Raw genomic sequence first — 15,111 nt, forward strand, 5'->3', positions numbered from 1 at the left:
TGTCACTCCCCATTACTATTATTATGGATAACTTATATAGTGCCATTATTGTACCTCAAGGGCGCTTTATAAAGTGATTCTGTGAATATTGATTTTAATCTGACTTAAAATATCATTAAAACATATAAGTAAAACATAGTAAAACACTTAATTTTGTCATCATCGATCTACATATTTAAATGATTTATAGAACAGGTGGGTTTTAAGTTTCTTCCAAAACATCACCTCATTCTCACAGTTTGGCACTTCTGCTGTGAGAGCATTCCATGTTATAGGTCATAGGTCCTGCAACCGCAAATGCTCATTCACCGAATTCAGTGGTTACGTATAGGTATAATAAAATATCTTTTCCCATCGCCGTAAATGTAGCTGATCTAAGTGTAAGACGTCTATCAGCTAGTTCATCTGGAATGCATGGTACATACCTATTCTATTCAAAGGAAGATAGTGTTAGCAAATTTATTTATTTCACATAAAACTTTTTATTTTTTCTTTTATATATGAACACCTCAACCCGTGTCGAGGCATTCATTATTTTTATATTATGTTCTAGTATATAATAAATCTATATAATTTAATAAATAACACTGTATGGAAGTAAATATATATTATAAATACGTAAAACCCCATCTTTACGTTTATCAAGGGAACAAGAAAAAAAGTGGAAAACTGAGGATAACGCTAAAGTGAAGAAATGAATAATGTATGGAAAAAATAGGAATTACATAAAAATAAAATCATTTTTTACACTGTAGTGTACATATACTTCCAGAAAAATGCTAAAAACGGTGATAAGTGGAAATTATCCATATTTTTTTACCTAATGATTTCACTAAAAATATTTTTAAATTTTTCAAACAATATTATGTAATCTGTTTTTTTATTTGATTTAAAAACAGCATGTTAAAATTATTTTATATGTAAATAAAAAAAACGAAAATAGAATGTTTAATTTGCATAAAATTACATAAAATGGAGCTGGGCTGGTCATATAGCCAGAATCACAGACTCTAGATGGACCAAAAAGTCCTGGAATGGCGACCCAGAACGGGTAGAAGAAGTGTCAGCAGGCCTCAGACAAGGTGGTCTGATGACATAAGACGAGTTGCGGTTGGATGCGGTTGGCTCAGGATAGGGAAATATGGAGACTAAAGGGGGTGGCCTATGTTCAACATTGGACAAGAGACGGCTGATGATGATAATGATGAACATAAAATAATTTTTCCCCTAAAAGTTGTGAAATTTTATTTATACTGTATCACTTTTTTTCTATGGCATCACTAAAAACAACTCTTATATAGATCGCGTTTGAGACATCCTCCATATGCAGAATGCGCATTGGGCACTGCTGCAATGGTTCTCACCTGTTCAGAATCCATGTCCGGGACTCTGCCATTTGCGAATGTCAGCTAGATGAGGAAGATTTAAACCATATTTTTTTTGGATGCCCCATAAATGATTGTTATCCTGATTTCCTATCCGACCTCTCTGATATTAATATCCCATTATCTATTCATATTCTAACTCTCCTGTCCCCACTCAATAAACGTGTATTTAAAATCCTATGTAAATATCTAGTTGTAAATGGTGTAAAGCTGTAAATATGTTTTATTATTATATGTATATATTATATTAAATACTAACATACTAACTTGTACATATTATATTACTAACACATGTGTATATATATGTAAAAAAAAAAAAACAAAAATACCCGACACTGGCCAGAACACCCGAGTTGAGATGTGAAAAAGGCCATGAAAAAACGAAGAAGAAGTATATAGATCGCTACAAAATTTCCACTTTTATGGCAACTTTTTAAACCGCCTTTTTTATAACTTTAAATATTTCTATTGTCATGTTTTAAACATCGCAATTTAATGATATTAAAACTTAATTATTTCTAAACGTTTGTCAACTGTGTATCATGATTTGTACAAGTCAATATGTTGTTTTTGTTCAAATGAACATTTTGGTGTAAAAAGCGAGAAAACATAAAATCGAGGAACGTAAAAACGAGGTTTTACTGTAGCAGACACGAGTTCAAATAGACTGCAGTTTTGGTTTGGTGACTATCTTAAGGCAGTTCTCGGAACCCAAATCCAAAAGCAATTTTTTAACCAATAATTTGAATTTGTGTTTATTTGTATTTAATTTTAAATCCAGAGGTAGTGTTTTAAATTTTGGGAGCAAGGTACATGTGACTCCTCTGACCAAACGATGTTGTCATTTTAGGTGCTAGGAATGGTTGTCTCTTTTTTGATCTTGTTAGCTAATGTACATTTACAAAACAATTTAATCCTGAATATTATTATGTGACAGTTCTATTATTACAAACTATTTCAGTGCTTACAAAATCCAAAATAAACACCATATTTCAATTTTAATCAATGTACGTACACACCATACAATGCAATTTAAGTACATTTTCTCATAAACAGATGATTACAAGATGATTTTGGTTGGTAGAAAGTAATATTTGAAATATTTGTACATGCTATTCAGTATACATAGAATTAAGAATAGTCCAGAAGGAGCGTAGAATCATATTTGAATACATCGGACTGTGTCCAAAAAACCTCCCACTTTCGCCGCGCGCATGCGTGTAGTCGTCGCGTAATATGCCAGATCGTGAAAAATATAATTATAACACAAAAAATGTAAGATATTTTATATTTAAAAAAAAAGCAATTTGTTAATTTTCCTAAAATTTTATTGTACATGTGGAAACATTGATTAACACAATAGAGTAGAAAAGTAAAGGGTCATTTAATAAGAGTAATTTAATGAATGAACTTTGAAATTAAAAAATTAAACTAATTTTATTTTACATAAAACGGATATTTTTATGTCATGTTAAATAATATTTAATGTTTTAAAAATAATGCCGGTCAAATGTCCACCACGGCATTGTTTAATCCGAGAGGTCTAATTTTCGTTAGTTCTCTCATTAGATGAGAAAAGTAGTATAAAAAAATTTACTACCCTGGCAGCACTAACTAAATGTCCATTTTGTTTTCTTTGACAATCTGACAGATGGAAAAATAATTTTATTTTTAAGTAATGCATTTGCTACTTACACATAAATGTAATCCCATCCTGTTTCTTTTTGATCCCAGCAGTATTTCTACACTTTAAAACGACACAACTCAGAATAGTTGAATTAAAATCGGGAGTTGCGTACTGAGCAACGTCTACAAAGAAACTAATGGTCAAATGTAAAACTACTCTTTTAGGAGTAGTTTAGTCGCCTTCTGTTTGATGCGTGTATGCGGTTTCTGGACTATTCTTAATTCTATATCAGTACATATTTTTCGAAGAAGATGAGAAGTTGAGTTATAAATGGTCAAGACAGTGTTATCAAATGTTGGTTTCTACCAATCCTGGATATTTCTTGTTTATGTATGTTTTCTAGATTAGATGCAATGAATTGTTTTTTTCTTTTCAGATTATGCCAGGGAGTGGGTGCATATGCAGACACATATACGGCCTAGAATAAGTAAATATAAATGCGACAAGTGCGACAAGACTTACGAGTATAAGAGCTCCTTGACTCTGCATAATATGACACATACGAGAAAGAAACCTCACGTTTGTGACGATTGCGGGAAAAGCTTCCAAAGACTGGACAGACTAACATGGCACAAGTAAAAAATTGAGCTTGGATCAAAACTTGCTCTTTTTTCTTTTCCTTTTCATTCCCTTTTCCTATTATCGTCTAGTACGTAGTTATGTATTCATATTTTGAGTGAATGCGGGCAACAAAATTAAACCAAGCACAGTAATTGCTAATAAAAATACAGTCAAACTTGGTTATTACGAGGAAGACAGGACCGACTAAATTTGCGCGTTATAAGCAATACTCGTTTTATCAGAGGAAGGTTTTTAAATCCAATCGCCATTGCATATTGTCACTATTGAAAATTATAATGAATGCTTACAATCATACCACTTTCTAAATTTCAATTGCAGGTAAATAAACATTTGTATTTTTTTACAATGTTGACATTGTGGATAAGGATAGAAAAACTTTTTACACACTTCAACATTTTTCTCGCAATATTCTATTTTACAAATAATTGTCACTTTTTCACAAATTAAAACACTTCTGCTTGTCAGCAGTCATGTTTACAATTCAAGGGTTATGTTTTAACTTATCTGACATCATCCCCTAGCATTATGCATCAACCATAGAACATAAGAATAAAAAAAACATTTTAAAATCATCCAAAACAAGGATGTCATTCAGAAGTACAAATAAAGTTGTAAATTTTAATAAGATGCCGAGCCCGTACTTACTAAGTTCACAAAGCTTGGATTTTTTACTGGCAATTTCATTCATATGTGTGATACTTTGTCAATGTTGCCAGCGAAAATACCAATTAGATACTTAGACTCTTGCATAGTGTCATAAACGTCAACCGATCCTGATGCTCAGCGGCATCGGTACTAAGTTAGTCCCCCATTTGGATTTTATTACTTAGGTCCTTATAATAATGTTTTGAAACAATTGAAGCGTTTTTGCTCAACTGTTGACAATATTTTTGTTCGGTATGTCCGAGAAGTAACTCGTTATAAAAGTAAATAAATGTATGGAGAATACCACAAACTAAATTATCAATTAATTTATTCTCATTACATCCGAAATCTCGCTATTTCCGTGATCGTTATAACAAAGTTAGACTGTATCTCAATCGTAGCTAGGGTGTCAGTGGATAATGAAGCTTCAGTCTTAATACTTGTGCATGAAAGTGGAACATGGAACTGGTAGAGGAAAGATAAAAGCAGAGTGAATGTGGTAGAAATGCGATCTCTCATACAATCAGGTGAAAGTGCAAGTCTGAAACAAGATAAGATTATGAAAAGAACAGATATTTATGGCAAAAATTAATGGTATTGAAGGATGGGGTTATTAAGAAAGACGTTACGTAATCAAATAAACTAAAATCTCATGTCTGGTACGACAAGAAGGCACGGATGTGAATGACGCTAGGAATGTATGTCAGGATACACGTGGGTGGCGTTCATTCCTCCACTTATCCGTGCGGAGAAATGGCGTGACGGAAGCAGTAGTACTTTGTTTTATTTTCTTTACATTCAAAAATATGTATTGACTGGTTAAAATAAATTTTAGAAAATTTTGTCATATTATTAAATGTTCGTATTGTTTTAAATACGATTTTGTGTAGATCTAAACTTTCTCGTGTGAAAGCTAGAAACCATTTTTTATTTTTATTTTCAGGAAAATTCACATTGGCTTGAAGGATTACGTTTGCCAGTTTTGCTCAAAACAATTTTACTCACAGAAGAATCTTTTAATGCACATAAAGTAAGTAATATGGTCAAATAAAATAACAGTACTGCTTTATTCTGCGATTATTTACCGTCCATTAAACTAAAACCTCTTAAGTCTGCTCAAAAATTGACTATTAAAAAGCCCTTCAGGTACCCCAGCATCAAGTTGTCTGAGGAATTCAGGGTTTCAAATATACAGCAGTATATTCATAGCAATTATAGTCGGCCTCCGTAGTGTAGTGGTCAAGACGCTTGACTCACACACGGAAGGTTCTGGGTCCGATTCCCGGTGAGAATACAAAAATTACAATGTAATTTTTCTCAAGCCTGGGTGTTCCGTGATGTAATTCACCACTGGAATTGGGCCTCCTGGCCTGTTGTGGTGCAAAAAAAATATGTAAATAAACAAAAATACTAATAATTTTTAATATTGTAAATTATTCCGTTACATCCCAAAAGGAACACTCCCACGCTACCAGGGATGCTATTCTGAATCGTCTCACGGGGTAGAGAAGATTTGTACTGTAAATGTGCATGGGGATTTTTATTTTTTGCATACGACTACGCTTTTAAAAAAAAAATCTATTATATACTATTTAAGCGTGTCCAGATATTTATTAAAATTTATTTATGTTATAATTTTAATTTTTCGCATTCTTTAATAATATGCATGCTTCCACTTTCTTGGCCTCAAAGAGTTCAGGATACGTTTTTTTTGTAATGTGTATTTTTATATGAATAAATAAATAAAATTAAAAAATATTTAAAAACAATATCCTTAAAAACCTGTTAGGGTTATATAAGAAATATGACGCTTTTTTAATGTGGTAGTGTTGTCTGCTATTATAGTATGTCAGCATTTTTGGTTAATGTTATGTTATTGTTTTGTATGTTTCCAGTGCCCTTTTGTGTACAATTTTTTGCTTCATATTTGCCACACTATTGATTAAACGACAAATTACATAAAAAAAATTTAATAATTGACATTTTATATTTCAACATTATAAAACTGAAAAACCACTATATTAAGTTTTTTGAGTAATGCTTAAGATCGCAATAATGTTCTAAATGAAAGTCATAATGTTCGAATTCAAGTGTTCGTATTTATTTTGTGACATAAAACCATGATCTGGATTCAATAAAAAAATAATAAAATAGGTTTTTATGTGTAGACGCGATCCAGAGAAATCTATTACATTAAAATGTAGTAGATAAAGGAATTGTCACGTTTTTTAATAAACCATTATTATTATTTTTATATATAGTTTTCTCATTAGGAATTGAACCTGGAACTTGTGGATGTGAGGATGGTAACAATAAAAGCTGTAAATTTGTGTTCCCAGCTATGTTGATTGTGATGCATATTTTAATAAATGAACAAGTTTAGTATTAAATCATATTTAATTATTATATTATATGTTTCTGCTCAACACAGGTTTTTACCTAAAGTGCTGAAATATGTTCTATATTTCTTTAAACTGTTTTTTATGTGTAAAAAAATCATCGCTACATAAACTGGAGAGAAAATGCGGGGATAAGTTTGTATGAAGAAAAGTCGGACCTCGCATCCTCATAAGTGAGCCCCCAAGAACTGGCATTTGTCTATTTGGGAAGTATGTTGTGAATAAAATGGATTCCTATTCAAATGGTTATCTTTCTGAGAAAACACTCTGTAAAAAAGTCTAAATCTAAATTTATTTCAACAGAGAGGGAAAAAGTTTTCGAGAAGAAATTTGGAAGTCTAGGCCGGATGAATCTCACCCACGTGATAAAGGTTTCAGCTCTTTCACTTCACAAAAGTCAACAGATGGAAGAGTTGAGGAAATGTGGATGTTCAAACATGGGCAGAATGGTGAATGTTACACAGTGTGTAAAGTGGCCACTTAAACCAGCCAATGACAGGCCATAAGCCCTGTAAATGCCTAGACTTCCAAATTTCTTCTCGAAAACTTTTCCCCTCTCTGTTGAAATAAATTTAAATATGAACAACTCCCTAGGGAGGAAATCCAGCCAGTCTGCAAGCATTTGGACATAATCAAACATTGTTGAAGTCTAAATCTGGTTCTTTTATTTAAAACTGTACCTATGGTGAACATCAAGGATCACACCTCAGTCTGTTACTATTTATGCTGTTCATAAATTATATTTAACAATTTATTTACAGGTATAAACATACAAATGATCGACAGTATCAATGCACAAGATGCGAAAAGCGATTTGTGACTGGAGAATGTCTCAGGATACACGAAAGGCGACATTTAGGGATAAAGAAACATCAGTGTGAATATTGTGATAAATGTTTTGTCACCAAGTCGTGAGTATTGAAATATTGCATAAAAGTAATACAGTTTGTCAACTATCAAATTCTCCACATCTTAGATGTTCAGTTCGTCAGCAGTTCATTTCAGAATTGTGTGATGCTGGCCTGACTCGAGGACCGGCCGAGGGGGTTTTTTATATCACTTTAAAAACAGCACTTCATACTGAAATAGAATGTTGTCAACTTGGAGGAATAAACACAAAACCTTTGGTAAACAAACAACATGTGAGCTAGCAATGTCATTTTGGGCAGATTATTTTACTTTGTTTAGTGTTTTTACTATTAAATACACTTATTCCATAATGAGAAAGATCTGTGGTGTTTTTTAATTTGTTAATAGACTATCAAACTATGTCGTGTTTTTATTGCTGTGATAAGTTTTGTTATTTTAATATTACTCCACCCACGACGTCATAGGTTGTCGCCGGTAAGTTGTCCTTACATTTAAAAGTAGGGCCCTGACGCGACTAAATACACAAAACGTTGGAAAAAATCGATGCCCAGAAACTGGAAATCTATCACAAAACATAATAACTCTCTAATTGATTGGTTGATTCCCAAGAACTCTTGACATAATTATTGTTTTTCAAATTTTTTTTTTTTGAAAAACTTCACCGTACAATTAAACGCTAATTTTTTTTTGCCTCGTGTAAGAAATCATTATTTCATATCCAATTTCAGCAACAGAACTTCCTCATTGTGTTGATAAGTGTATAATTAATAAGTACATTGTATATATGGTTTTGAAAATATAGTTATTGATCCCGGTGAACAAAAAGTTTTTTGAAAAGGCGAGGTGGATAATTTGATTATTCCTCTTAAGGCCAGTTTTATAAACAATCTATCAAACATCTATCAAACATCCGTAAGTGCTATGAACTGTTAACCATTCTTAACAATAACTGACAGTGATGTGTTTTATAAACCAACTTTGTTAACTGACGGTCAATGGTAAGTATTTTGATCAAAATTCAAATTCTAGTTGTAATTTCTATGTTGTTTTTCTTCTTCTTCTTATCAGCCCGTTTCTCTCCACTGCTGGATATAGAGGCCTCTTCCAAATTTTTTCATGTTTTTCTGTCCTGGGCACTCAGTTTTCCATGGCCCACGAGTTCGACGACGTCGTCAGTCCATCTCGTTTGTGGTCTCCCTACTTTCCTTTTACTTTCGTAGGCTCTCCAGTTTAGTATTACGGGGGTCCACCTATCGACTTCTTGTCTCGCCACATGACCTGCCCACTGCCATTTTTGAATTCCCACTCTTTCTGCTATATCGGTCACCTTTGTACGGCGTCTTATCTCCTCATTCCTTATTCGGTCTCTTAAGAAGACGCCTAACATTTGTCTTTCGATAGTCCGCTGAGTGAACTTAATTTTGTGAACACTTTTAGCAGTGAGTGACATGATTACAAGACCGTATGTTGCCACCGGCAGAACACAAGAGTTGTAGACTTAGGCCTTTAGATTATTTGGGATTTCCTTATTTCTGAAAACGTGTTTCAGCTTTCCAAACGCAGCCCGACTTAACCCGATTCGTCTAGGCAGTTCCGCAGTTTGATTAAATTTTCTCAATTTGATTTTGTGCCCAAGGTAAATGTACTCGTCAACAGCACTGATAGTTTTACTTCCAGTACATATATTGCTAGGTATTGGACTCAAAATGTCTATATTCATTTCCAGACCGATCTTTCTAGAAGCTTTGTGTAATTCTTTTACCATATATTCCAGTTCATTTACCTCTTCACTTATTATTACTATATCGTCTGCAAAACAGAGGTGATTTAGATACTTGCCATCTATTTTTATGCCTTTGTTATTCCAATTTAGCATCTTGAAAACGTCTTTTAAGACTAATGTAAAAAGTTTGGAGATATCGTGTTACCCTGTCTTACACCCTTTTTGATCTTGATTTTCTCCGTCTTTAGATCGTCGTTTACTTTTACATCCATGGTAGCATTTTCATATACATATTTAGTCAACTTCGTGTATCTAGAATCAATCCTGGCAATATGTTGTTACTAAGCAATATTCCAAACTCCACTATTTAAAGTATGAAAATATGTATATAAGATTGCTGGTAGGTCAATGACCTTTGGTTTATTTGTTTTGTTGTTTGTATGTTTGTTAAAAGTGGTATCGAGATTACTTATGGATGTTTATAAAACCGGCCCTCGAGACAGTAAAAGTGAGCTATGGAAAATTTATTACAACAGTTTGTTTTATTATTTCACAGAGCTCGAGATTGCCATCATAAAATGCATACAAAAGAAAAACCACACGCGTGCCGAGTTTGCGGTGTCAAGTTTGGGAGAACTGATCATAGAAATAGGCATGAAAATACAGCTCATGGATTGCATCAAAATAAAACTCTATTGTGATAGAGATTGGGAAAATAAACTATAAACGAGGTCTGTTCAGAAAATAATGGGAATTTTTTAATTGTGCGGGTTTGGAGAGTCCGACTGTCAATTTTTTTATTATGTTGGTATAAATGCCCCCGCAGTATGCTTAAATTTTCGGCTGTATTCATTGTTTAATTTGTCTGTGGCAGCCGCTGGACGCAACTTACGTTAATACCTAATACTTGTTAACAATCATAAAAATGGAAGTTATATTCGCATATTCAAGTTGTGAATTAATTTTTGCTATGTGTGCCTTTATTAAAATACTGTGTATTATGGTGTGTTAGACAATTCGTTTGGATTTTATAGAATATGGATGTTAAATCATGGGTAGAATGGTAATAAACCATCCGATGACAGGTCATAAATAAATGCGTACATTAGTATTAATATTTAAATTAAAATACATGTTATGTTTGGTAATGTTCAGCGTAATAACAAAATACATTGCTATCCTACGAGAGAAGTGATGTTTCAGTCTTCCAAAAACAAGAATCCAGGCAACTCAGAACAATCTGTACCATAAAGGACTTAAGATGTTTAATGAGTTGCCAAAAGAGATTAGGGATGCTGGATCTATCGCATCGTTTCGTGGGTTGGCGATGGTTATTGTTAAAAACAAACATCCATTTGGGCAGCTGGAGTGTCATCGGAGAGCGTCTGAATTTAATAACAATGTTTTTTATTATTTACATAAATATATATTTTCGTATAAAGTATAGTTAAGGTATACTGAGTTCTAAATAAATAGCATTACATAAATCCTATAGAATCTTTCTAGACCTTTGTTAATTTTTTTTTTGTTTTGTTTTTAGAAAATCTTATTGTTATAAATGTAGAAATGGTTATTGTTTATGAATAAAAGTTTTGTTGTTTATAGTATTTTTGTTTTATTCACTTTTTAATGGTCGATAGCACAAAAACTACACTTTTAATTACATTTTTAGGAGCACCGCCAAGACAGAAATTTAAATATTTTTTCATTTATTCTTTTTTATAGTATAGATACTAGTCTTGAAGATGTTAAATAAGCGACAAAAATAGTCACTGCTTAATCCAAATTTGCGTATTTAAGTGTCTCGTCTTTTATATCTATAATTAGCTTAGAACCGACCACATGAACAGATCTGACAGTGCAAGGTAAAAAAACACCTAAGCTATGGTTTCCTAAGAAAACAGTGCCGATATCTAGCGGCCGTGATATGCAGTGATGCGGTGGGCCTAAAAAGACAGCCATCCAAATGGTGACCAGAGATCTCAATTTGAAGAAAGCGGATCCGTAATCTAGCAGCCGTGATCACCTAATTTTATCAACTTATTTTTATAAAACTGCAATGGAAATACACAACCTACAATAATTATTAGTAGGTATATTTGGAAGACAAGAGAAGTCATCGGAAGTCATTGGAAGTCGGAAATAATCATTTGAAGGAGAGAGAGATGTTTAAAAATCATGCTAGAAAATTTGCGTTTCAAGGTTTAGTGTAAATGTTCACGATTTTTTTTACAAAATCAATCGAAAGTCATTTTTGAAATAATGTTTGTAGTAATTTTCAGACACAAAAATGTTTACCGCTACATGAGAAAAAATATGCCATACTATTTGTACTGCTATGACAGCCGTCTTGCAAATTGATGTTCTGCTCACAATCAACACTTTGCCCATCTAACAAGGGTACATACCCCGTTCCAAGCTAGGCAATTACATTTTAATATATTATAATAGTTAACAAATTAATATAGAGCACAGACAAACAAAATATAAACTTATTCGGATACACATTTTGATTCATATACATACAGACATACACATATATACACACATATATATAAATATACACATATATACACATGTAAATACACACATACGTACATACACCCATGCGCATACACATACATACATTCATAAAAACATAGACAATTTATTTATGCGAAACTTCGTGGTTGTCATGTATAAATATATTTTTTTTAATTATTCCTTATTTTTTATATTTTATTTTTGACATCCGTGGCATGTATCAACTTTTCTGACGGAAGACCATTACTCCCTGATAAAAATCCCATTAATTATACGTTATTGGTTGATAAAGAAAACACATCTGTAATAAAAACATAGTTTATTTAATAGACTCTTTAAACATTTGACAAAATAAATTATATAAGTAACTAACATAAAACAGCATCTCAATTTTGCAGGCATAAATGTACACAAATAATACAATATAATAAATAACAGACGTTTATGAATTCATACACATTTGTACATTATATTCTTATGTGTATTTTGTCAGCCTTATAGTGTACAAATGTACAATAATACCCCTAGGGCGCGGCGCGTCTATGTGTGTTAATAAGTGGATGTTCATATTAAACAAAGATCTTAAATATGTTTGTTATTGTTAATGACGAAAATAATTTATATGCTTTTAATGCAGAGAATTGCCTAGAATTCTTAGGTCTGCCAATAAATATCCCAGTCTTAATTTCTTCAATAACAAGTTGTCTTCTTTCATGTGATCATGAATCAAATTCAACTATAACATCTCTCTCTCAATTCTGTTCTCTCTCTTCCCTTCTTTACATATAAAAGATTTTGTCTATATTATTGAGGTTTTATTCTATGATATTAAGTTTTTTTTTTCTATCATAATATAGTGGGGTAATTACTTGCACAAAAATTCAAAATCAGAATTATTGAGTTGACCGCTAAAAACACTCCTTCGTGTCCTCCTCCATGGATGCTACAAATAGACAAGTTATGCATTTGAATCATAATATCGTGATTTGTTTCATGAATATATTAATGTTTCTTTGGGATAACTTTATGTTATATTTTGTTATGATTTTTTAGACTAAAAGTTTTATCTACCGATTATTTATATGTATTTAACTATAAGTATCTCTTTTCCGTTAAATAGGCCAGGTTTTTGGTGGGTTTTTTCTGATAGTGCTTATTTCAATTTACATTTAAATGTTTAATTTGTTGTTAATTTTAGTTGTGCTAATTATTATAAATGTCATTAATTTAATGGTATTCTTGTATATCCTCATTATTTTTATGTTTGTATACATTTTGCAGTATAAAAAGTAAATATGTAACTCAATAATTTTTTGCTCTACAAAGATGATTGTGTTTAGTCATAACAAAAACATTTTTATATAATATTTATAAATACCAACACCATAAATGTGCAATAATATAATATTAGTTAAAAATGTTAATATACACAAACATAAATAATTTATTTAAATAATAGCCTAAATGTACTAAAATTATTATTCTAGACAGATTTTAAGATGGAGATTGTCATCCCCCTGCTCTGGACATGATTACAGTGAAACTTAGCTTAATGAGCGCGTCTCATAACGAGTAATGCACATTACGAGCAAAACAAATTGTTAAAAAATAACCATGACGAGGAGAATACCGAGAAGCCCCGGTATATGGAACCTTGGCCAGCAGTGTTGTTGAAGGCAACGAAGGGTTTGAGACTGTGCCTGTTGAGCGTGTTGTCAATATTGTGTTTTTGGGTAAAGAGCATAGCTAAGAGTTGACCACAGAAAAGCTCATGAAGTTGGGATGTATTTCACAGCAAGAATCTGTGGAGGAGAGTTTGTCAGGGGTGGAAAAGTTAACACCTTTTGGCGCAATAAGAGAAATCCTGAAAGGATGGAAACTGTTGATAAGGTAGTTGGTATGCAAGCTGTTTATTTATTTATTTTTGCACCACAACAGGTCAGGAGGCCCAATTACAGTGGTGAATTACATTACAGAACACCCAAGCTTGAGAAAAATCACATTTTATTGTGTTCTCACCGGGAATCGAACCCGGAACCTTCCGTGCGTAAGTCAAGCGCCTTGACCACTACAACACGGAGGCCGCCAATAGGCACAGCATTATCATCAATTTATTTGATGATAATGCTGTGCCGCATTTTAAAAGTTTTGAATCTTCGGCAGACTGTCTTTAGACAATTTTCTAGTGAAAAACAATTAGGTATCACGAATAATAATAATGTATAATTTGATCAACAATGTTTCAAGGAATAGAATCATTGTTGATTAAACCAACTGGTAAAATAAGAAGTATAACAATTGAAAAATATTTTCAGCTGTTGCCCCTCCTAGTATGTAGACAATATCATTCAGTCAGATGGATCACACCAATAAAGGTTTTAGCTCTTTAACATCATGAAAATCTACAGATGGCAGAATCGAAGAAATGTGGATGTTGTAGAATGGCGAATGAGGCTAGTATCGCAGATTCACGGATCAAAGATCCGAGGTTCGCACCCCGCTGTATTCCGGTTATAGTGAGTCAAATAGTGAGTTATTTACAACTCGTTGAAAATGGCCCCATATTTTTATTATGTTATTAAATATTTGGGTAAATCACAAAAATGTTTCTTTAAAAAAAAATATTTAAAAAAACAGACAGGTCTTGTAAATGCCTTCATTAAATGTTCTCCGTCTCTGTTGTAATATGTTTATACATGTATAATTTTAACATATTACAATAGAGACGAAGAACATTTAAGAGAAGGTAATATAGAAGTCTAAGCATCTACAGGGTTTATGACCTGTCAATGGCTGGTTTAAGTGGCCACTTTACACACTGTGTAACATTCACCATTCTGGACGAACTCAAAATATTGTTGATAAATCCACCTGGTCCACGAAGAAGTATAGAAATTGAAAAAATAACATTTTCAGGGGTTGCCTAGTATGTAGGTGAAATAATTTAATTAGATGAATATCACCCGCATAAATAAAGGTTTTAGCTCTTTAACTTCACAAACATCAACAGATGAAAGAATTGAAGGAATATAGATGTTCAAATATGGGCAGAATGGTGAATGTTACACAGTGTGTAAAGTGGTCACTTAAACCAGCCATTGACAGGTCATAAGCCCTGTAGATGCCTAGACTTCTATATTACCTTCTCTTAAATGTTCTTCATCTCTGTTGTAATATGTTAATATAAACAGCTCCCCAGGGAGTTGAATCCAGTCCTTGTCTACAAAAATTTGGACAAACTCAAAATATTGTTGATGTATAATTTTGTTCAAACAAATGTCAGAATTGTTATTAGAG

The 15,111-nt window shown here is 32.5% G+C and overlaps 1 protein-coding gene across 1 annotated transcript; it reads left to right on the forward strand.

Moving 5' to 3' along the window:
- Window positions 1-3,448: 3,448 nt before the first annotated feature.
- Window positions 3,449-10,895, forward strand: LOC148273743 (uncharacterized; the record flags this gene model as incomplete). Its single annotated transcript, XM_088238272.1, has 4 exons — window positions 3,449-3,647; window positions 5,243-5,329; window positions 7,460-7,609; window positions 9,848-10,895. Coding segments are annotated over 4 exons (581 nt in total), but the record flags the coding sequence as incomplete, so codon positions are not given.
- Window positions 10,896-15,111: the final 4,216 nt, after the last annotated feature.

The sequence above is a fragment of the Micrasema longulum genome, unplaced genomic scaffold, assembly GCF_059751315.1.
Source record: "Micrasema longulum isolate JH-2025_06_02 unplaced genomic scaffold, ASM5975131v1 h1tg001848l, whole genome shotgun sequence".
In the NCBI taxonomy this organism is placed as follows: Eukaryota; Metazoa; Arthropoda; class Insecta; order Trichoptera; family Brachycentridae; genus Micrasema; species Micrasema longulum.